Genomic DNA, 22,359 nt, shown 5'->3' with positions numbered 1-22,359 from the left:
TTAATTGGCTAATTAATTAGTTAATTATTCAATTATTTCGAATTGAACACAAATCAAGAACCGGCTGGTCTTCTCTCACCCAAGGAGACCGGCCACACCCCTATAAATACTACCCCATTCTCTCCAAAACTCAATCCTAATTCTCTTGCTAAACTCTCTAAATTCTCCAAACACTTTTCCCTCAAAATTCTAACTTTGGCATCAGAGGTTCTTCGGCCAAAACCCCCCCCCCCCCAAATTCATCATGGGCGCGTGAGGCTCTTGGCCTTAACCTAAAGTGTTATTTGTTTTGTAGGTGCAATTTTGTCCAAGAGCAAGGAGGAAGAAATTTGCATCCACAAGATGTTGTCGTACTAGATGGGAATCTAGTTCTATGTGCTTCGTTCGCTCATGAAAAACAGGAATCTTGGAAATATGTAAAGTAGATTGGTTGTCACAATGTAAAGTTGCTGCCTTCGGATGTTCAACATGTAACTCCTTGAGTATGTACCGAAGCCATATGAGTTCACAACACACATCTGCCATGGCTCAGTACTTCGTTGCAGTGGAGGAATGTGCAACGGTACTTTGTTTTCCAAGAAATCAGTGCATTCCCAAGAAATGTACAATAGCTTGTAAGTGATCGTTTGGTGATAGGGCAAGTTGCCCAATCTGAGTCACAAAATGCCTTCAACTTGATATTATTTTGAGATAGAAAGAACAAACCTTGACCCAGTGATCCTTTAATATAAAGCAGGACCTTTATTGCGGCCTCTAGATGTGGTTGATGCGCCTCGTGTATAAAGCGACTCAGGATGTGAATGACAAAATTAATGTCTAGCCTGGTCACTGTCAGATATATAAGTTGTCCCACCAAACGACTATATCTAGTGGGGTTATGGAAAGGAATTCCCTCATGGGGAACGCTGAGGATCGAGCACCTAGAAAACCCTCATCGTCAATGACCTCGAGGGCATATTTGCGTTGTGAGACAAATATCCCTTTCTGTGATCTTGCCACCTCTATACCCCAAGAAATATTTCAGAAGTCCCAAATCCTTAATGCAAAAACGACGATGGAAAAAGTCTTTCACCATTTCAATTACTTGAGAATTATCCCTTGTAATAACGACATCATCAACATAAACTAATACAATAGTAAAAGAATTATTTTGAGACTGAGTAAAAAGTGAATAATTCGCCAAAGATTGTACAAAGCCAGCTTCGCGAAGTGCGGTAGTGAGCTTCGCAAACCAATTGCGAGAAGCTTGCTCCAGGCGGTAAAGTGACTTTTGGAGCCAAAACACCATGTTTCCTCCTTATTGGCAAAGACCAGAAGTTAGTCGCATATAAACCTCCTTGTCCAAGTCACCATGAAGGAAAACATTTTGAACATCCAATTGATGGAGGTGCCAATTGTAGGCGACTGCAAGAGCAAGAAGGCACCGAAATGTCACCAATTTGACTGTAGTCAAGACCTTGTTGGGTGTACCTTTTGGCAATGAGGCATGCTTTGTATCGTTCAACGATGTCGTCAGAATTATACTTAACTTTGAATACCCATTTGCATAAAGAGGTGAGGACCTAAGTATTATTTTGTTCTGGTGCCTCAATGTCCTTGCCCACAGCTTCACGCCAAAAAGGATCAGAGGATGCCTGAGCATAGGGTATCTAGTGCTCGTACCTGGTGTAGAAGAAGATGATTAGACAGATGCGGAGGGCACACGTGCTTCACAGTGGAAGTCGCGAAAGAGGACTGACGGTTGCGGGATTCGATTCAAATGACGAGGCGGGGTTAGAGCAAGGGGAGAGGAGATGGGAGCAGTCTTGGGTAGTGGGGAGTTGGGAGATGCCAGTGACGGGGAGAGAGGGTTTGTTTGGTTTTGAGGTTTCAAATGAAGATGAATGGATAGGGAAATCAGATGAGGTTATTATTAAGAGGTGGGGATGTAGGGGATTGTGGAGTTGTAGGTGGAGTTTGCCTGGAGAGTGGTGTAATGGGTCTACTATAAGGAATAGGTTGATTATAATTATAAAAAAAAAAAAACAGGGATAGGTGTATGATTTGGAGATGTAAAAGGGAAAATATTTTCGTGAATAATATCATCTCGGCTAACCAAAAATTTGTGAGATTCAAGTTCATATAGTCGATATCCTTTTTGCCTAGAAGGATAGCGACAAAAACACATTTGCAAGCACGTTGGGCAAATTTGTTTGTGGGTTGGAGATTTGTTGCATAACACAAACACCCAAAGACTCTCAAATGGTTATATGATGGGGTTCGGGAAAAGAGAATTTCATAAGGTGTTTTTCTAGCAAGTACTTGTGTGGGTAATTAGTTGATGAGGTATGTAGTTGTAAGAAAACACTCTCCCCAAAATTTTAGTGGAAGATTAGCATGAAAGGAAACGCTCGGGCCATTTCAAGTAGGTGGTGGTGTTTTCTCTCTACAACTCCATTTTGTTGGGGTGTATAGGTGCAAGTGTGTTGGTATAAGACTCCATGGTCCGCAAAATATGAATGTAAAGATGCAAATTCACCCCGTTGTCAACCCGAATGGCTTTGATTTTCGTGTTGAATTGTGTGGATACAAAAGAGATACTTGTGGCCTTCGGAAAAGCCATGCAGCCAAAAACAAGTTTCTATGTGTGGTTGTTACCTTGGCAATGATAGCACATTAGTTGTCCCTTTTGATTTCCACGTGAGTGATTACTCGAGGAGGATGACCGGTTCTGAAAGTTTTGCTTGCCATTATTTGGTTTCCGATGAGATATACTGAGCATCGCCATACTCTCAGTATTCTGATGAGCTGCAACAATCCTTCTTTGACTTTCTTTCTGAGCATGAAGGCCATAAGCCATTTCTGTGGAAGGAAGCGAATTCAGCATGCAAGGCTCGAACTAGGTCTAGATAACTTGAAGATGGAACAAAATGGGTCTGGCCTCGTCAGAACGGCAAATATTTAGCCAGAATCTTTGCCGGAGTTCTCTGCAGCTAGCCGGACATGGAATCCATCAGTGATTCCGTTCAAAACTCACAAGTGTGAAGCCAAAGCTCACATGCAAAGGTTATAAAGTTAAACAAAATGATGAATGGAATGTAAGGAGTGATTTCAAACCTTACATTGTTCGAGGAAACCGAGGAGTATCGCCAGAGTTCCTCCTTCGCGTCAGAGCTCCTTGTTGTAGGACAACGGTGAGCTGCTATTTGTGCCATGAAGAGGGAAACGGGACGAGAGAGTTAGATGAAAAGAAAAGAAAGAAAGAGATGAGTGGGAAGAGAGCGAAAGAATCGGCTGAAATGAGGGAAAATGGGGGGAAAATGGGACCGTGAGGGAGAGAGATGTGATGGAAAAGTGATGGCATATGGCGTGTGTGTAAGAGAGAGAGAGAGAGAGAGAGAGGGAGAGAAACGTGAGATAGTGGGAGAGAAAGAAAATATATTTAAAAAAAAAAAAAGAGGTTTTTTAATTTTAATCTTTAAGAAGATTGAAATTTAAAATAAACTTTGTTAGATTACATATTGATTTAATCCATTGATGTGTTCTTAATTCAAAATAATTAATGTGCATTTTATTTAATGTCTTTCATTAAATATTTAAATTTATTAATATATAAATTTAAATTTATTTTTGATCAAAAAAGAGTTTTTTAATTTATTAAATTTATTTAACATTCTTCAAATTTGAAAAACTTGTACCTAAATGTTAGTACCAAAATGCATTATATTGAACGAATGTATTTAAATGTTAGTACCGAAATGTATGTATTGAAATATATGCATCGAAATGTATTATATTAAATTAATATACCTAAATTTATGTACCGAAATGTATGCACCAAAATATTATTAAATTAATGTACCAAAATGTTTGTATCGAAATGTATATACTGAAATGTGTGTACCTAAATCTATGCACCAAAATGTATCATAATAAATTTAATGTACCTAAATAAAGAAAACAAAGTACATCAAAATATATTATATAACAAAAAATTAATTTATCTAAATGTTTACAATAAAATATATTACGATAAATGATATAAAATTAATACATTAAATATTAGAAGAAAAAAAGAAGAAGAAATAATTAGAAAATCAAAATGTAATTAACAAATGAAGTTATTAATGTATAAGTGATTAAAATTAGATTTTGATCTTATTCATGATTTTAATCTAAAATAGAATAAGTAATCCAGATCCGCAGTGAAACCCGCCCCGGTAAGCCAGTCGTCTTCATTTTCTAACATCCTTCTGGCTCTGGAGTAAAAGCATAACCACCTCTTCGATTCCGATTTTCCCACGCACTTTCTCGGCATCCAAACACATTGTAACGAAATCTAAAGAAGAAAAGCAAGTGAGAGAATTAGAAAATCTAACTCCAATGGCGGATCCAATCGCAGCGCCGCACAGATCCGCCGCGAACCTCTTCTCGGACCCGCTCGACTCCCACCCTCCCTGGTTCAAGCCCGCGCTCTTCCTCTCGCCGGAGTTCGATTCCGAGTCGTACATCTCCGACCTCCGCACCTTCGTCCCCTTCGACACGCTTCGATCCGAGCTCCAGTCCTACCTGGCCTCCCTCAACCACGAGCTCATCGACCTCATCAACCGAGACTACGCCGACTTCGTCAACCTCAGCACCAAGCTTGTCGACGTCGACTCCGCCGTCGTCCGCATGCGGGCCCCGCTCGTCGAGCTGAGGGAGAAGATCGAGCAGTTCAGAGGCTCAGTGCAGAACTCGCTCGTCGCCTTGACGAACGGATTGAAGCAGAGATTAGAGGCGGCCGAGGCCAGAGAGGTCTTGGAGCTCCTGCTTGATACGTTTCATGTCGTTTCTAAGGTAATGCGTCTCTGAATTTAGCTTTGGCGTTTGGGAATTTGGAGCATGTGACAGTGATTTAGTTGAAGGATTTAGTATGAATTTCATTGCTTATTGATTGAGCCTTGATTTTTTTTTTTTTTGTTCTTTTCGATCTGAAATCGCATTGCGTGGGACTGTCTGGATTTCCAATTTGAGAGCTTTTAAGAAGAAGAGAATATTAAACAGATTGGAAAATCAGTCTCAATTAACCGCAATGTTGTTTTGATTTTTGTTCCCATTCTCCTACTTTGAATGCAGGTTGAAAAACTAATAAAAGAGCTGCCGAGTGTGCCGGCTGATTGGTCGAACGGAGATGTAAATTTGGCAGAGAAGAATTCTTTTAGCAATGGAACTTCCTTACAACATGCTGAGAATGGAACAAATCTCAGAGACACTCAAAGCATGCTTTTGGAGAGAATTGCTAGTGAGATGAACCGGCTAAAGTTCTATATCGCTCATGCAAAGGTTGCTTTTTTTTCTCTCTCACGCAATCAATTTTTTATTACATCCGACTTTGATATCTGTAGCTGTGGCTTGAGTTTGAATTGTAGCAGAATTCAGTTCAAACTCGTCGGGTGCATTTTCAACTGTGGCTTCAAGAAGTGCCGAGCGGTTAAATTTTGATCGTTTTATTTTTCTTTTTGATAGAAGCTATTAATTTTCCTAAGTTTGTGTAGGCGACAGTGAAAAAATGTGGGTCTATATATGTAAGCTAATTTTGTTCAGATGTCAGATGACCTGAATTTTTGAGAATTCTTGCCCCGGATCTTATATTACTTCCTTTCCATCCACACTAATTTTGAACATTGAATTGTTTTATTATGGGCTTGGACATTTTGTGCTCATCTATTTTCTCTATTATGCCAGTACAGAACCTGCCTTTCATTGAAAACATGGAGAAGAGGATTCAGGGTGCCAGCCTATTACTAGATGCTAGCTTGGGACATTGTTTTGTAGATGGACTGGAACATCGAGATGCAAATGCAATCTACAATTGCTTACGTGCATATGCTGCAATAGATAACACTAGGAGTGCAGAAGAACTTTTTCGCACGACTATAGTAGCTCCATTGATACAAAAAATTATTCCCCATGGAACATCAGGGGCTGCTACAAGACCCTCTGGAGATGACCTTGAGAATGATTACAAGCAAATCAAGACATGTATTGAAAATGACTGCAAATTTTTGTTGGAAATTTCTTTCGAAGGTATTGAAAAAGTCCAAACTCCATTGCTGCTTCTTTGCAGTATCATACTCCCATTACAATTATCTGAACTCATTTGTATCAGAATACAACATATTGCTTCAATCGTGCAACTTAATTTAATGGCCATGGTTCTGTGATGCACCCTAGTCTACGGATTAAGCATGTGTATTCGTGTAGACTGAAATCAATTGTTACTCCTTTACGTCATCATTTTACAAGATGCACCATGTTTTGTTCTCTTTCTTTTTTTGTAGCATTATCATTTCATTTATCTTTAACTCATTTATCTGGATTCTTGTTGCCTCAATTTCATTGTTTCATTTGTATACAATGCTTCTGCGATGCACCATGATTTTATAAATTTAGGAGATGGCTAATTCGTCATAGATCCATGGTAAACATAAAAAGGCCATGCTATAGGTTATAAATTATAAGAATTGACATGGATATGTATACATGAATGTTATATGTCTATATTTTCAAGTCACTTTACTGTTTTTATGGGTTTCTTTTCCCAGAGAATTCTGGTTTGCACGTGTTTGACTTCTTGGCAAATTCAATCCTCAAAGAGGTTCTCTCAGCAATCCAAAAGGGGAAACCCGGTGCTTTTTCTCCTGGAAGACCAACAGAATTTTTGAAAAATTACAAATCAAGCCTGAAGTTCTTGGCTCATCTAGAAGGTAGAAATTAGTATCTCCCCATTATCTCATTTAAGTTTTAAAATTTGGCATAGCTTATCCGCAGTTCAATTGCTGCTGACATTGTATTGTCATGCAAGGCTATTGTCCATCCAGATCAGCTGTTTCCAAATTTCGAGCCGAAGCTGTTTATATTGACTTCATGAAGCAATGGAACCTTGGGGTTTATTTCTCTTTGAGGTACTCGGCAGAACTCTTGGTGGTTACTGATTTTATTGAATATGAATTGAGGTTTTATGTTGTGGACTGCTCTGTTAATTTATTACTAGAATTACCTCAGGTTTCAGGAAATTGCAGGGGCTCTAGATTCTATACTTGTGGAGACTAGTCTTCTCCCTGTGCATAATGTACCTTCTGGTCAAGGAAATTCTCCAGATTTAACATTAAAACAAAGTGTCACTTTGTTAGAGTGCTTGGAATCCTGTTGGAGAGAAGATGTTATTGTTCTTTCTTGCGCTGATAAGTTTCTTCGCTTATCTTTGCAGCTTCTTTCAAGGTCAGTTTGAGGAGATTGGATGCTAAATTTTAGTCTAGACCATAGTTTTGTTACTAACAACATATTTGTGACTGTATCATAGATATTCAAGTTGGCTGTCATCTGGACTGGCTGCTTGCAAGATGGGTCAAACCGGCTCCAAATCTGGTTCTGAATGGGCTACTTCAGCTGTTCCTGATGATTTTATATATGTATGCTTCATGTCTTGATTTTACTAATATAATATAGTGTCTAAAATGTACTAAATCCATGCATAGCTAAGAGGGTAAAATAAGTCTAAAAGTCTTCTTGGACTTTGTATAAACTTGTGAAAAGACTTCACATATTCTCTAATGTAATTGGATCGTGCCACATCTCACCAATATACATCAGTTAATTTCAAAAAAGAAAAATGAATCTTAATACAGAGACTGACACGTGTTGGTTTTGCAGATTATTCATGACACAGACCGGCTGTACAAGGTGGTTTGTGGTGACTTCCTCGGGCATGTACTTAAGCTTCTTTCTTCTTGTCCTGCCGATGTTCTTGATCTCGTAAAACAGAGCCTTTTACAAGGAGGAAAATCATTGAATGATTTAGTGCCTCAAGTTATCAACACAATTGTAGAGGCACTAGTTGAAAAATCTGCTGCGGTAAGTTTTGACTGATTAAGAACTTCTCCAAGAGAGACTCTATTTTTTGTTAAACTAGCAAGTGAACAGTGTCAAAAAACTATTTTAGCTACTCAGTTCAACTTTCTTCTCCAACAACAGTCTTTATATTAGCAACTTTTGAATATTTTATTATTAACAATTCAAACCCAACCCGCTCATTTCCTAAAACACCCTTTTCTCTCTTCCTTTTCTCCTTGCTCAAGGGTCCACCCTTGAGTTTTATTATTTTGTTAATATTTAGCAAGCAAACAGTTGCTCTCTAAATATAAAGAGTGACTCTTCATTTTGCTATAATAGTCTTTTACAGCATCTCTTGGAGATGAAATTTTTAAGTTTGACTATTTAAAATAAAGTTGGCCTGTTTTACTCTCTTGGAGATGCTCTAAGAATATATTTTGGGCTAATCGTGCAATGCAATAAACTGGAGCCCCTTGGGTTTGCACACACCTTTAAAAATGTGAAGCTGGGTGATGGGTTTAAACATCATGTGAGAGATATATCCTGGTGCTCTGTTTTGGATCTTTAACGGATTTTCTTAATTTATCATTTCCTGTCTTGTGAAGTCTATATTCGTTTTGATGTTACCTTCCTTAAAAAAATGTAGGAATTGGCACAGCTAAAGGGAATAACTGCGACGTACAGGATGACAAATAAGCCTCTTCCCGTCAGACATTCACCCTATGTGGCAGGAGTATTGCGTCCCCTGAGGGTATGCGGCCTTCTATCTTTATGGCTAAAATTGTCATCATGTTCCGAAACAAGTGAATGGTTTTTACTTTTATTTTTCCTTCCCTGCTGTTTTCAGTTAATAGATTTAGCTGTAGCAATAATCTAGGGTCCGATATTCTAGGTTCCCATCTTGCAAAACTGGGTCTTTCAGAAATTCAGATGAGGTGGAATACAGTGTCAGTCTTATTGCTCTTACCATTCATAGGATGTGGAAGAGACATTTAATTCTTGCACTTACGATCACATGTTTTAGTGTTATCGGATCCCTGTGGTATCATTTTTCTTTACTCCAAGTAAAACTGATTAGCTGTGGAAAGTTTTTTTGCCTTGTGCTAAATGGACTTGGTAAAACAGAACATAACTACTTTTAACGTTGTTTTAGATGGATTTTTAATTTGTAAAGTATGCAACATCTTTTGATCTTCAGAATGTGCACCCTGAATTTTATTCCAAATTATGAAATATATACTGAACAACCAACAACTCTCAGGCCTTTTTGGAAGGAGAACGAGCTACAAAGTATCTTACAAGGGATGCTATCAACGAAGTGCTGCTCAATGCCGCAACTGAGATTACTGGTCGTTATTATGAGCAAGCTTCCAATGTCGTCAGCGTGGTTAGTGTCCGGATGCTGAAATGGCCCTTGAAATATATAACCTTCTGCAATTCATATTTGTTGAATTCTAAACTCCTAACTATCATGATCAGGCTAGGAAAACGGAGACTTCACTCCAGAGAATAAGGCAAGGTGCACAAAGACGAGGCGGAGCAAGTTCAGATGTTTCTGATCACAATGTGTCGGACACTGACAAGATATGCATGCAAATTTTCCTCGACATTCAGGTAAGAACTGGCCTACGTTATCCATGTATGTTGTCAGGCAAACGGCTAAGAAATTATTGACTTAATACAAGATGATTAATGGCGACGTATATGGTTGTCAGGAGTATGGCCGTAACCTTGCTGCCCTCGGTGTTGACGTTTCCAATATTGAGACATACCGTTCCTTGTGGGAATGTGTTGCTCCTCCAGAGAGGAAAAGTGTGATTGATTTATGAAGTTGGGCATTCAGCCCTTCCCGATTTGTAAGTGTACTTTCTTGCTTTCCAAATTCAAAGAATTTTGTTATAATTTGATTAGTTGTGAAGTGGTTATGCTTATTGCAAGAGGTTTATTAATAATAATTTCTTCAAAGATTAAATTAGATTCTTAAAACCACCACGCTTGCTTCTCCACATGCACAAAGTTGAAGCTCATGTACCAAATTCATTGAGAGCAACTTATATGGAATGGGTTCACCGTCACGTGGCATTTCGATTTAGTAATATATTGGCATACGGAGTAAAACTTGCACTTGGCAATACGTTATTGGATAAGCGACTCCACATGGTAGTAAATCTGTTCCTATAAACTTTTTAAAATTGATGAAGGTACCAAATTGAAGCCTCTATTCATGGGCCAAGGGTCTGATGTCCTTCAAACCAACTTATTATAATAATTTTTCCTTTCGGAAAAACAAAAACTTCTTAAACTAATTTTTTTTTTTGATAACGAGGTGATGTGATGATGTAAAATTTTTATTCTTTTTTCGGTCAAACAAGAGAACTTCTATTAAATTAAAACTATTACAAGACCTAAAAAGAGTCAAGGCAAAATGAGAACTGCCACCTACGAAACAGCAGGAGTCCCACACAAGTTTAGGTTCGAAGGTTGCAAAAAACAAACAAAAAACCTAATCTTAAGCAGCATAAATCAGACTCCTGCCGTCGTCACATCCTTGGAGGAAATCAAACTCCGAATTGAGAAAGTAGACACCAGATCTAAGTCCCCTTCTCGAACACTTGTAAAGATATACAAAGAAAGCAAGAAAGTATGTTATGGGTAGAAAGTGAGGCTAAAGGGATATGTAAAATACTTTTAATGTGGCGGAGACTACATAACACTTAGCCTCGATGAGGATCTGGCATATGTCGGTTTGGGGAAGGGAAGTGAGGGACAGAAGTGGATTTGATATCCAATTTTTGATTGGAGCCTGCCAATTCGAGCACATGGTGGGGTGAAGATTGAAAATCATTGCTAAGGAGGAGGGAGGAAGGAAAATTAAAAGCAGAAAGCAGTAAAAGTAGACAAAAAATGTCGAATAAGAGGCATGAAGCCCAAATTTGAGACAAGCTCAGAGGATAGTTGAAACTTGGCTAAAAGAAAAACTGATATAAAACTCCAAGGGAGAACAGAGAATAAAAATGAAGGAAGAAGACTGAAAAAGGGGAAGGAAGAGGAGGTGGGATGCAAGGAGGGGAAGGGGCAGAGGAGATGGGAGGGGAGCAAAAGAGGGAAATGGCAAAGGAGAGGGGAGGGAAGGAGGAGGAAAATGAGGTAGTGGGTTGCCGCCTACCTCGAGCAAGAGCAGGGGGTGGCGGTTGACATACAGAGAGGACAAGTCTCATTTCAAATTTGATGTAAATCATTTACCCATTTCAAGCCTCATTTATTCAGAACAAAAAATAAATTTTCACCTCATCTAATAACAAAAAAAATTAGTGTAGGAAGTCGGTGCCAATAGATTGAGAGAGATTTTTCAATATACTTGGAATCCAAATCGATACGCCACATATTATTATACAAGTGGTGAAATTTTACTTTTTTTCAAGTATTCCTTTAATTATATAATTACATGTGATGTACTGGTCGAGGGGTATTGAAAAATGTCTCATAGTTTGGAGAGATCTTTCATTGTGTGTGAAACAAGGGTGGTACACCACAGGTCACACAAGTGGTGAGATACTTGTGTTAAAAAAATTAACAATTTAAAAAATAAAAAATTTCTCGACTTATATAATTGCAGTGGTGTACCATTTATATTCTGGGCATAATGAATTTTTTTTTCCATAATTTGAAATCATTATTCACAAAATTGAGGCCTAACATGTACCAAAATTGAAATCTCCGTGTACCCAAACCCACATTCATCATCCCAAAAATCAATAGAATTGGTTACTTAATTCCCATGAAATATTACCAAGGAGTTTATTTTACTAGTATATTCAAATCAAACCACTGCTAAAAATCTATCGCATGAAAAATCACTAAGAATAAGATGAATGGACAGCTAGAGAAAATCTCAACCTAATTAAACCCATAAAAACAAAAAAAATTGGCCAAAGCGATTATTTTTCTAATCTCAATTGCGTAAATGATTAGTTTTCAATATGTCGGCAATGTTCATCAACATGACGATCAATATTTGATTTCGATCATTGTAGCAATTGAAATATAAAAAATAATCTATTTGGCCGATTTCCGAAAAATGGATCAATAAATATATACACTCTATATATACACGAGCACTGCAACCGCAATCGCATATTGTCACTGCATCATGATTCTGAACTCTTCAAAACTGATCAAACCATCCCCATTCAAATCAAACCGTTGGATCATCACCTTGCACTCATCAATGGACTTGGACTCACCCAGCTTGCTCAGCATTCTCTTCAAGCTGCTGGGTGTAATAAACCCACACCTCTCCACATCGTACACCTCAAAAGCCTCCCTTAAACCCTTCAATTTCTCCTCCTCTTTCCCTCCTTCCATTAACCCCACAAGATCCTCCAAACCCAGCAACCCGTCTCCGTCCGAGTCCAGCATTTCCACCGCCACCTCCGCCTCATTCTGCAGCAGCTCTCCTCCCATCAACCCTAGCCGGCGCCTCAGCTCCGAAGGCGAAATCTTTCCATCACCATCTTCGTCAAAGTATCTGAAAACACGTTCATATCCTTTGTCACTTTCCATTCACAAGTGATATCTAAAGGGTTCAAACACAAGACCTCAGATGCAAAGATATATGCGCTAAACGATTAATTATACATAAAGTTACGAAAAACCTAACTGAATTCGCTTGCAGTGGAACAATATTATTGCAGCCGTGTAGGCATATATATATCATTTCTGGACCGACTTATTGCCATGTTCTATGTCATGGGCAGAAGTTGCTGTGAGTTTTCTGGACATTAATGCATGAAATGAAACATTCAACAAAGGAGGAAAATATATATAAAAATAAAAAATGGAAAGTAGCTGGGAAAAAAGTGACTCCGCACATAGTCATGTGTGAGGTAAATAGGGAAGAAACGCAGAAGCAGATTTTGCAAAGGAAGAGGGAGAAGTTCAACGATCTAGAAAGAGAGACTAGTAGTTTCATGTCTTTTATAATGGTCAACATCCTCCTGCTTCTGACTTTTTGAGAAAGTGATTATTATTTCAGACACATACGTCTGACTGCGTTGTACACACGCGTATATGACGCGAAATCATTGTGTGCGCATTGCGTGGCATATAGTGTATGAGATATACTCATATGGAATACGATCCTCTCCGTATCATTTTTGTGGTGATCCAGATAATCAATCAATCGTATCCGTTCATCATACATTGTGCGGTTAAAAATTATTTTAAAATTTTAATTTAAAATTGAATATAAATAGTATTTAACGAAAACTGACTGCATAATATACGATGAACAAACACGATTAATTGATCATCGGATCCCCACAAAGAGGATTTGGAAAGGATCATTGCCCTACTCATATTAACAATCTATACCCACAACTTCTAGTTTAGGAGGAAGACGGCGGGAGAGCAATTTGATTATATGGCTTGTCCGACTTTAATATGTGGATATTGTTAGTGGATTTTTATTTTTTTTTAAAGGAAGACAACTCGTGGCAAGTCACATTTATCCACTCTTTCTAGGAGTCGGAAAGACTCACATAGACATCTCACCACAATCAGGCAGACTTACCAGCTTGGAGCCTCAAACTCTGGACTTCCCTTTTTTTTGTATTTTGGGAGCTAGAATCAACGCATTTACCATTGGGTCATTGTAAAGAAAAATTATTGGAGAGACCATCTTTTTAGGCTATAATTATAAGTCACATGATGTGGCGGTTGATCATTTAAAGAATGAATCTCATCATCAACTGCGACATCATATGATTTATAAAATATGATTTAAAATAAAGAAAAACTAACGAAAAGTCCAAAAAAAATTCCTCTTTAATGAAAAGCCATTTTCAAAGGTATAGTGAATAGTATCAGGGAAATGTATAAATGTGATTTTTCATTAAAAGTGAACAGTACTGAGAATATTTTGTTAAACCTCCCTTAAAATAACGGTCTTTCTAGCATCACCCGATTGTATAATATGTGATAAGATGACCCTTTCGACACGCTCGTAAAGAATGAGACCCGTGCATTAGAGATTATCCTAAATGGTAGAGATTCTCGTGTGAAAAACCCATAATGGGATAAGCATGAGAGATCGCAAACTCAAATTTCCTTTTTCTCGTTGATTAAAAAAAAAAAAGTACAGATTGTACATGTCATACAATATTGTGTTTCTTCCACGCGTTGTGATGCAAAATGCAGTTATCATTTATCCAGAATGATCCATAAAGAATACAAGTTTAGTCAAATCCTTCGTGTGAAACCTAAATTATTCTTTGATGACTTGTCAATCATGAACAATTATCTTTCTTATTAAAGTTTGAGTAATATGAAACATGTACATCGACTCAGCATTTGAATTTACATCCGATATTTTTTTTTAATACAAACAATATTTTACATTAAATTTATTGGAACTACAAAGAAATTTTTTTTGAATTTAGGTGCCAAGAGGGAACGCATTACTTTAAACAACCTGGTTAAGTTTATATTTGAAATTTAATCATATGATAGAATCAGAAGAATATATTACAAAATCAACTAAAAGCATTAGAAAATTTTCCTGCATTCACCATTTCATAAAATAAGAACATAAATATTGATCTCTTCTAAAAAAAAGAACATAAATATTGAAAGAAGATATGGTATAACAAACATTTTCATCAAAAACGCTTATTTTAAAAGCACTTCCAAACGAACCCTATAGCGCTAAAGATATCTTCCCACTACAAAATTTCCACCCTGAGCCTTTGCTTGTCCATCTGATTCACTGATATACATGGAGGTTATCAGGGAAATGCTACAATTACCTACTTCACTTTCTCATTTTCAAATCCCTTCGATCTGACAACCATCCACACGTTGAGTCTTGCTGAATTATCATTTGTCTGGCTGTTCCTCGAGCTCTATCGGATTAAATGCTGGTTCTCGGGGATTTTTTTCAGAAGTTCAGGGAACTGTTTTCGCCTCTAGCAATCATTTTGTTGCCAATTCCTCGGACTCAGACAGAGCTCCATCCATTTCATCAAAGTATGGCCAACTCTTTCGACTTCTTTTTCCGCTCTTGCTTTCCTGTTCGTGAAGACATTATTTGATTAGCGCAATGATAAAACAAGCACAAATGGAAGAAGGAACGCGGGCATTAAGGTGTAGGTGGACAAACCTCATATTTCTGAACCAGGGATGCCCACAGAGATTTGCATTGTCCTGGGCTTCGGTTGATCCCATCGGCCAACAAGTTTCTAGATATCTCTTCCCAGAGGGCCATTCTACCCTTCACAACTTGAAATCTGCTACGCAGTTTCCCGCGCATTGTAATAAGCTTCTGAACTTCGTCAGTCTTCCATTTATTGCGTTTCACGGGCTTTGAAAGATTTGGTATTTCACTGCTTTCAGGACCATCTTTCTGTGGATTTTCCTGTTCTGCAACCAGACCATTTTCATCTTCTACTGATTTGTCACCAGTTGATAACCTAACCATTGCGTTCCAAAAATCCTCCGAATCCTCTGAATCAGAAGAAAGCTTCTCTGGCTTGGAACTTGAAGTGGCAGAATCTTCCTCAGGCAGGAGTCCTTCGACTTCGATGCCATCATCTTCAAGTACGGACTCTGATGAGAATCATGAGATGAAAGAATAAAACATACCCAACGTCAATGCCAGAAATCACAACTCCAGGTAAAAAAATATTTAGATACATCAGATTGACATAGAGGTGATAGTCATGGAAAGGGAAAAGCCTACAATACATAATGAAGGGAAAGTTCTTCGATGAATCATGAAAATATCGATAGTTACTGCTAAGAAATACCATTTTACGGTGCAGTGTTACATATAATTACTGAATACATGCATATACATGCTTGCATATGTGCATATAGATGCCGAACATGTTTCTAAAAGGAGTCTATGAAGACACTTGCCCATGTGCATGTGGAGAGAGAGAGAGAGAGAGAGAGAGAGAGAGAGAGAGAGAGAGAGAGAGAGTAAATGACCTTCTGTATCTTGTTGCGAGATGCTCTGCAATGTGTTGTCCTTGCCTTCATCTGCTTGTGTTGTAGTTGACTGACTTGGAAAATGTGTATTGGCCTTGCCATCATCTGCTTGTGTCCTAGTTGACGGACTCTTAATTTGATGTTGATCATATACTTTCCTCAACTGTGACACCTCTGAACCAACATAAGATTTTCCAGATAGTCTTGCACTGACCTCATCAGCATGAACTGCTGCAGGGTTCTCCATGGCAATGGCAATGATGTCTGGCCTTTTACCACTGTACTTTCTTACCAATTTCCTCAATATCTCAGACACTGTTCTTTCCATGTGAGGAAGAGGACAACTTATGGGGCAGCTTGATAGTGCGGCATGGGCGGCTTTGTAGAGTGCATCAATAAGCTTTCCTTTGTCAAGCCATAAACATCGAGTAGTAATTTTTATCTTCCCCTTTATGCTATTTTCAGTTGAACCATTTACGTTTTGAGGTCGTAAGATTTCCATGCTTAAAACCAAGAAAAGAAGAAGATCAGGATGCTATCATATGGAAATTGCCATATTAGGAATATGCATGTGTCACTGATGAATCTATGAAACCTACCTGACCACTATTATGCCATCTAAGGCAATTCTTAGTCTCTCGTCAACACAAAGGTCGCTTGATGTGCCAAATGCTTTATCGCCATCGCTAAACTTCAACTGTAATATAGGACTAGATTATTAGAATTGCTCGATTAACTTATCATAATACACAGATAAAACTTCTTAAGGAACACCAACCTGCAAATTCTCTTTTCCAAGCAATGTGAAACCATTGGAAAGTACTCTTCTGTTTCTTAAATGAGAAACCCCAAGCATTTCCCCGTTTTTTATAACCTGTAACATGAATCTTTTTGAATTATGACCACAGAAGAAAACTTAAGCTACAATTACGCATACTACATATCATTGGATCATATCATCGACCAAGGAATTATCAACAGGATAAGTTCCCTGAGCATAACAAGATAAACAGAGTGACTCACAGTGGTGTGATGAATGCCAGTTGATCTCCCAAGCAATTCATGCTCTTTGAGAAACAAGAGTTCTCCATGTATGGGCAGAAAATGTTGCGGCTTCACAATTTGAAGCACTTCTTCCTTTAAAAGAAAATAAGATTTCCCAGTTAAAATATATAAGATGGAACCAAATGAAAATTGCACATGAAAAGGCATATCAGAATATAAATAATCACTATGGCATTGTAACTTAGTCCTTGAGAAAAGAAAATAAGAAGGTGAAACAAAGAAAGACTACTGTTTTTTTTTTTGTCCCTAAATAAGAAGACGCAACAATGTCATATAAAGTTTATCATCACCGTTGAGAAGATTAGAACAAAATCCTATCATATAAATAAAGTAGGACCTTTTGAAATTGAAATCTTGAAATACAAGACTTACCAATTCTCCACGATACCCATGACCAGAAGTGTGCAGCCCCTCATTCTTACCCATCACTATAGTTGACCCAAGATCTGATATGCGGTTTAACATTTTCATTACCCTAGATTCATTACCAGGAATTACCTATAAGGTAAACAAGGTCAAAATAGCCAAACAGATCAATCTCACCATGCAGCGACAGTAGATATCAGAATTCTGAAAAACAGTAGAAATAACTGGAAAAGATTTCCAAAAGATTTAGCTGATGTTCTGCATGCAACTTCCAGTTTTGGTAATTTCAACTTTGACTACGGACCCATGTGAATTAAACTTTGGAAAGATTTCTTCTTTCTTTCTTTTTTCAATGAAAAGCTAGATTTGTTAACCATGAGTATAGGAAACTTAAAGGGGTATAGAAACTATACGTCAATAAACAAATGAAGTTGAGAGCATAAACATTCTTATTCATCTAAATAAGTTTTAAAGGGGTATAGAAACTATACATCAATAAAAAAACGAAGTTGAGAGCATAAACATTCTTATTCATCTAAATAAGTTTGGTTATGCTGAAAACTCATATAGATATAATTTATATCAAAAATCAACTGGAGAGGCTTATTAAATCAAGTTTTCTTACCTTAGCTGAATACAAAATTATGTCCTCTTTGTTCAGTTTGACGGAATGACTACTTCCGAATGATGCAAGATTCAGAGCAGCACGTGGTTCTGCCTGACACAATAGCATACATCATTTGCCAGAAAAAAGGTCCAGCCAAAGGTTTAACATTATGGAACTGGGCAGCCATAGGAGGGCATCTTGATAAACTTACTTGAGAGCCAGTTGTGACAATCAGCAAATCCTTTGGGGCATAGGAATCAATATCTTCCACTTTCACCTAAATTGACGTAATAATAAATAAGTAAAACTTTACGCTGAGATGAGATCTCGCACTAAAAAGAGGAGAAAAGTGAATAGATGCCATTACTAATATAGAGATCTAAATGATAACCAAGCATAATTCCAATTCCAGCATTAGTCCATCAGGCACCCGTTTCCAAATTCCTAAATATAACAACCGGTATGTTTTCTACTATCTCCCCAAAAAGAATCAGATCGTTTAATTATCCAGACTAGAAGTTTTGAACTAGAAACATTATACTTCTGCATAATCCAAACAAACTTCAGGTCAAAGTGGAAAGAAGAAAACTTGATAGCTTACAACGTAATCGAGTAATAGAGGATACGGCCCCAAATAGAGTTTACTGGCAAGAACTAGTAAAGGACTTTGAGATAGAACTCATTTAGTTGAAATAAGTTGAATGTAAAAATGACGCAAGTCAAATTTTCTATTCACAGTTCATTTATGGCTAAAACAGTTTTCGTCAGCCAAATAGAAGCTGACGCTAGCTTTTACTTCTTTAATTGTACTTCCACGTCACATGAAGCAACACAAGATCTCATATGATAAGGACATGCACGCATACCCAGACTTGATGGAAAAGAGGAAAAATTACGGGATCTTCGTCTACCCATGTAAAAGAGAATTAGACAACAGGCATTATTACCAGGGATGATGGATCAATTGGTGCCTTCCCATCCTTCCAAGCTGCATCAAGATATGTCCTTAAGGACATACCAACAAATACCTAACAGATCATAATATAGCACTTAGAAACATTTTATCTCACACTATACTAAGGTGGAAGGTAATTTAAGGAAAAGAAGCACACTGGATTATGTTGGATAAAGTCATAGGAACCTACCAACTTTCTGCCGGTGAAATCAGCAGCAGCTTTCACGCTTCCAAGTCGGTGTATGTTTGAAGCAAACTGAGTAGTAATAACCCTCCCTTTCGCAGCTGAAATATGCTTCAACAGCGCATCTGCCACAGAAGATTCACTCGTCGTCCTTCCCGGTGAGAGTACGTTTGTAGAGTCACTCATCATCTGACAAAAAATGGGCATTAATTGATACCTTCATCTTTTCCTCCATGAAAAACAGTTTTAAATCTTGACCAAAAATGTGGTTTACAAGATGTTTTTTAATTCTTCAATGTACGAACCATGTGCACAATTCATGTATACCCCATCATTTTGAGGAGATATTTTAGACTCAGAATATATAAATTTTTCCATTAATGGTTAGTAACAAATAACAATATGAATTTCATATTCTTGATTTTAACAGCACAAACAATTAAACCCCTATTTTGTCCCCAAGAAAAATGCCTGTTTCACTACCAAGTGAATCCTAAAGGATAAGAGATCAGAAAATATATCATTACTAGACTCAGTGGCTAACCAATGTTACTCCTTCTTTTGAAAGTTCTTCCAAGGCTTCACGGTCAAAACCTCTACCATCCAATGGTGACTCGTCAATCTGTTTAACAAAATTCATTATTAAGTTTGAGAATTTAATCAAAGAAGAGAAGATGCTATACAGGTGCAAAAATGTTACCTTCCAGTCCCCAGTGTGAAGAATTGTCCCATCAGAACAGCGAAGAACTAATCCACAACAGTCAGGAATAGAATGTGTCACCCGAACAGGCTCAATCTCAAATGGTCCAGCCGTAAATTTCCTCTTTGTTCTAAATGTCCTAAGTCTAGATGGAACAAAGATCCCATGTTCCTTCAGACGTTTTTTGATAAGCTGTTCAAAAGAACAATATCAACTTTTTTGAAAATTACGCTAACACCAAAATTTGAAATCCCCAGGAATTCAAGAGGACAGGCATCCTTCATCACAAAAAGATTCATATACATCGACAATATAAGATGCAGAAACCCTAAAAATAGATGGTTAAAGAATGTACTTTAACATTCCACGGGTGGTCAACATTTTATTTATTTATTTTTTAAACTAGCGTATCCAAGTCTTTGACTCGACTAATCACTAACCCCCCTCCTCTTTTTCCCCGCCTGACCCCACAACATTTGGGGAGCAAGAAACTCTAGCATTTTTGCTAGGTGGGAGAAAGTCGAACCCCAGACCACTTGGGAGCAAACCAAGGACCTGACTGCTAGACCAACAACTCTTAGGTGGTCAGCATTGGAAAACAACATTGTTGAAATTTACATATCGTGAGAGGAACTTTTAGCTGCAGAATTAAAGTTACGCAAGAATTACCTCCATGGTAAAGGATGATGCAAATATTGGTGTATTGGGATCCAAAGCTGGGATCACCTGTTTGGAGAAAAAAATATGTATTAACTAAAATCCATAACCAAACTAATAAACTTCCAGCAGATGTTAATTCAAAAAATTAACTTTTTTAACTAGAACAAACATTTACAGTTTAAATTCGTCTTAACCTAGAAAAGCACTAGAAGTAAAAGAAACAGCAAAAACTACTTTATGGAATCAGTCCTTTGATGATGTTTCTTTCTACAAAGTACAAACATAGAAAATGCAGTAGATTTATAATAAGTATGATATTGAGCCAAAATGGCATTTCCATTGTATCAGAAGGAAACTTTACCCAAGGCAACGCACCAATGTGGTCTTCGTGCCCATGTGTAATAACAATTGCTTCAATTTTGTGGCTCCATTTTTTGATAAATGTGGTATCAGGTATAATCTTTTGGACTCCAAGCTCATCAAAGCTGAAAATACATATAGCATACATAAGCAGAAGAAAAGAGAAGGCAAATAGGGATCACTTTCAGCAGACACTCATAGAAGAAGCAAATACAAATAAGGATCCATTTTTCATGCAAAGCATTTCTTAGTTTTGAATGTATGCAGCAGATTTATCCTTCCATTTATGCTGCTAATACAAAATTTTGTCGATTCTACTTAAATAAACGGAATTCATAACGGTAAAAATGTGGAAAGAAGAAATCTCCTAAGAAAAGAAACCCATACCAGGCAAAAGTACATCTAATTATTACTAAGATACAATCTTTCAGGAGCATAAACAATAGAAAACTAGTCTACTTCACATACTCTGGAAACATGACACCAGCATCAATCAGAATGTAGCGATCATAATTCCCGACCAGCATGCAATTCATCCCAATTTCTCCAAGGCCACCAATTGGTAAAACACGGATTGGCGGGCCCTCTCTCCCTTCATAAAATTGTTCCATCTTTCGTTGAACAGAGTCTTCCATACTTTTCCGAGGCCCTTCCATTCTTCCTGATCTTCTTACATTCGACCTACGTGTTCCTAAATGAATTAAACCAATAAAACAACCATCAATATCATCTAAAAAAATTCGATTATAAGATGGTAAGATGGAGCCACTAGAATATGCAACCTGTAATTATTAACATAACTTCTCATTCGATTTCTTGTCAAAACAATCTATATAAAACATATTCATAAGCTTAATGCACATTATACCCAAGTATGGTCACTAAAAAATCAATTTTTTTTTAAAACAAATTATAATCTTTTTCTCGCAAATAGAATGCCCGAGACGGTGAAAACAACCTACAGAGCAAAACTAAACCCTATTTCGAATTCCAATTAGTTCAAATAACCTGCTTCAAATTCCATAAACCAAACAGAAGAATGAAAACTTTGTTACCCAATTAAACTAAAACATCATTACTAAAAATTATGTTCACTAAATTTCATAATACTTCCCATTTTCCATTTTCTTCAACTTTTCCAACGCAGAAAAGAAAACCCAAATTCTTATTTTAAGCACCTGTAGCAGTGGAAGAGCCCACGGAGCACGAAACGCAGCGGTTCGAGGTTTTCGGCCGCCACAGGAGGCTGTAGGGACAGGGAGAAAGAGCTCCGAGAGCGGCCATTTGGGCCGACGCGCTTTGTTTAAACGGAGCTGGGTAGAGAGAGTGGTAAACAGATAAACCCCCCAAAACCCCTAATTGCATGAGCGTGGAGGTGGACGTTTCGGAGGCCCGAAACGGCGTAACGAAACCCTGGAAATCTGGAGGCTGTTGGGGTTTGCTGAGAAGCGGGAAAGGGGAGGAGGGAGGGAGAGTGCAGAATGGGGAGTGAGGACTTTAGAGGATTTTTGTAGGCTTCTGAATTCTCTCTTATCATTTTTGGAAGGATGAAGGTGGTGAAGCACTCGCACGTGTGAGTGGGTTTTGCTTAAACCATTCCCCCCGCCCCCACCCCCCCA

At 37.8% G+C, this 22,359-nt stretch overlaps 3 protein-coding genes across 5 annotated transcripts; 1 reads left to right on the top strand and 2 right to left on the bottom strand.

The window, feature by feature from the left end:
• Nucleotides 1-4,227: 4,227 nt before the first annotated feature.
• LOC103950023 (conserved oligomeric Golgi complex subunit 2) lies at nucleotides 4,228-9,829 on the top strand. Its single transcript, XM_009361174.3, has 12 exons — nucleotides 4,228-4,818; nucleotides 5,098-5,304; nucleotides 5,712-6,048; nucleotides 6,567-6,728; nucleotides 6,827-6,926; nucleotides 7,027-7,242; nucleotides 7,325-7,433; nucleotides 7,675-7,875; nucleotides 8,501-8,605; nucleotides 9,116-9,241; nucleotides 9,334-9,468; nucleotides 9,570-9,829. The coding sequence occupies exons 1-12, from the start codon at nucleotides 4,363-4,365 to the stop codon at nucleotides 9,681-9,683; spliced, it is 2,268 nt and encodes a 755-aa protein (XP_009359449.2). The 5' UTR covers nucleotides 4,228-4,362; the 3' UTR covers nucleotides 9,684-9,829.
• Nucleotides 9,830-11,694: 1,865 nt separating this feature from the next.
• LOC103950024 (putative calcium-binding protein CML19) lies at nucleotides 11,695-12,748 on the bottom strand. 2 transcript variants are annotated; one of them, XM_048587988.1, is made up of 2 exons: nucleotides 12,726-12,748; nucleotides 11,695-12,382 (listed from the first exon to the last, which is right to left on the bottom strand). In XM_048587988.1, the coding sequence occupies exons 1-2, from the start codon at nucleotides 12,731-12,733 to the stop codon at nucleotides 11,995-11,997; spliced, it is 396 nt and encodes a 131-aa protein (XP_048443945.1). In that variant the 5' UTR covers nucleotides 12,734-12,748; the 3' UTR covers nucleotides 11,695-11,994. The 2 variants fall into 2 exon arrangements, with proteins under 2 accessions (XP_048443945.1, XP_048443944.1); XM_048587987.1 differs by lacking the exon at nucleotides 12,726-12,748 and having other exon boundaries at nucleotides 11,695-12,694.
• A 1,652-nt stretch (nucleotides 12,749-14,400) lies between these two features.
• On the bottom strand, nucleotides 14,401-22,326 carry LOC103950027 (ribonuclease J-like). 2 transcript variants are annotated; one of them, XM_009361178.3, is made up of 17 exons: nucleotides 21,919-22,326; nucleotides 21,209-21,431; nucleotides 20,742-20,865; nucleotides 20,390-20,446; nucleotides 19,721-19,912; nucleotides 19,565-19,642; nucleotides 19,027-19,209; nucleotides 18,829-18,909; nucleotides 18,093-18,158; nucleotides 17,900-17,992; nucleotides 17,281-17,406; nucleotides 16,867-16,980; nucleotides 16,622-16,717; nucleotides 16,443-16,540; nucleotides 15,844-16,346; nucleotides 15,014-15,459; nucleotides 14,401-14,922 (listed from the first exon to the last, which is right to left on the bottom strand). In XM_009361178.3, exons 1-17 carry the CDS (start codon nucleotides 22,103-22,105, stop codon nucleotides 14,827-14,829), a joined length of 2,763 nt encoding a protein of 920 aa, XP_009359453.2. In that variant the 5' UTR covers nucleotides 22,106-22,326; the 3' UTR covers nucleotides 14,401-14,826. The 2 variants fall into 2 exon arrangements, with proteins under 2 accessions (XP_009359453.2, XP_009359454.2); XM_009361179.3 differs by lacking the exon at nucleotides 21,919-22,326 and having other exon boundaries at nucleotides 20,756-20,865; nucleotides 21,209-21,362.
• Between the last annotated feature and the right edge of the window lie 33 nt (nucleotides 22,327-22,359).

Source organism: the organism of the source record quoted next, unplaced genomic scaffold (genome assembly GCF_019419815.1).
Source record: "Pyrus x bretschneideri cultivar Hongxiangsu unplaced genomic scaffold, Pyrus_bretschneideri_v1 Contig27, whole genome shotgun sequence".
NCBI lineage: Eukaryota > Viridiplantae > Streptophyta > Magnoliopsida > Rosales > Rosaceae > Pyrus > Pyrus x bretschneideri.
This window is presented reverse-complemented; position numbering and strand designations above follow the sequence as displayed.

Coding starts and splice junctions, on each gene's coding strand:
- LOC103950023 (XM_009361174.3), top strand. CDS start 4,363: ATGGCGGATCCAATCGCAGCGCCGCACAGATCCGCCGCGAACCTCTTC. Junction 6,729..6,826: donor GTTCTTGGCTCATCTAGAAG/GTAGAAATTAGT, acceptor TTGTCATGCAAG/GCTATTGTCCATCCAGATCA. Junction 8,606..9,115: donor GAGTATTGCGTCCCCTGAGG/GTATGCGGCCTT, acceptor AACAACTCTCAG/GCCTTTTTGGAAGGAGAACG.
- LOC103950024 (XM_048587987.1), bottom strand. CDS start 12,417: ATGGAAAGTGACAAAGGATATGAACGTGTTTTCAGATACTTTGACGAA.
- LOC103950027 (XM_009361178.3), bottom strand. CDS start 22,105: ATGCAATTAGGGGTTTTGGGGGGTTTATCTGTTTACCACTCTCTCTAC. Junction 16,981..17,280: donor ATGGGTATCGTGGAGAATTG/GTAAGTCTTGTA, acceptor TTTCTTTTAAAG/GAAGAAGTGCTTCAAATTGT. Junction 14,923..15,013: donor CCCTGGTTCAGAAATATGAG/GTTTGTCCACCT, acceptor CTTCACGAACAG/GAAAGCAAGAGCGGAAAAAG.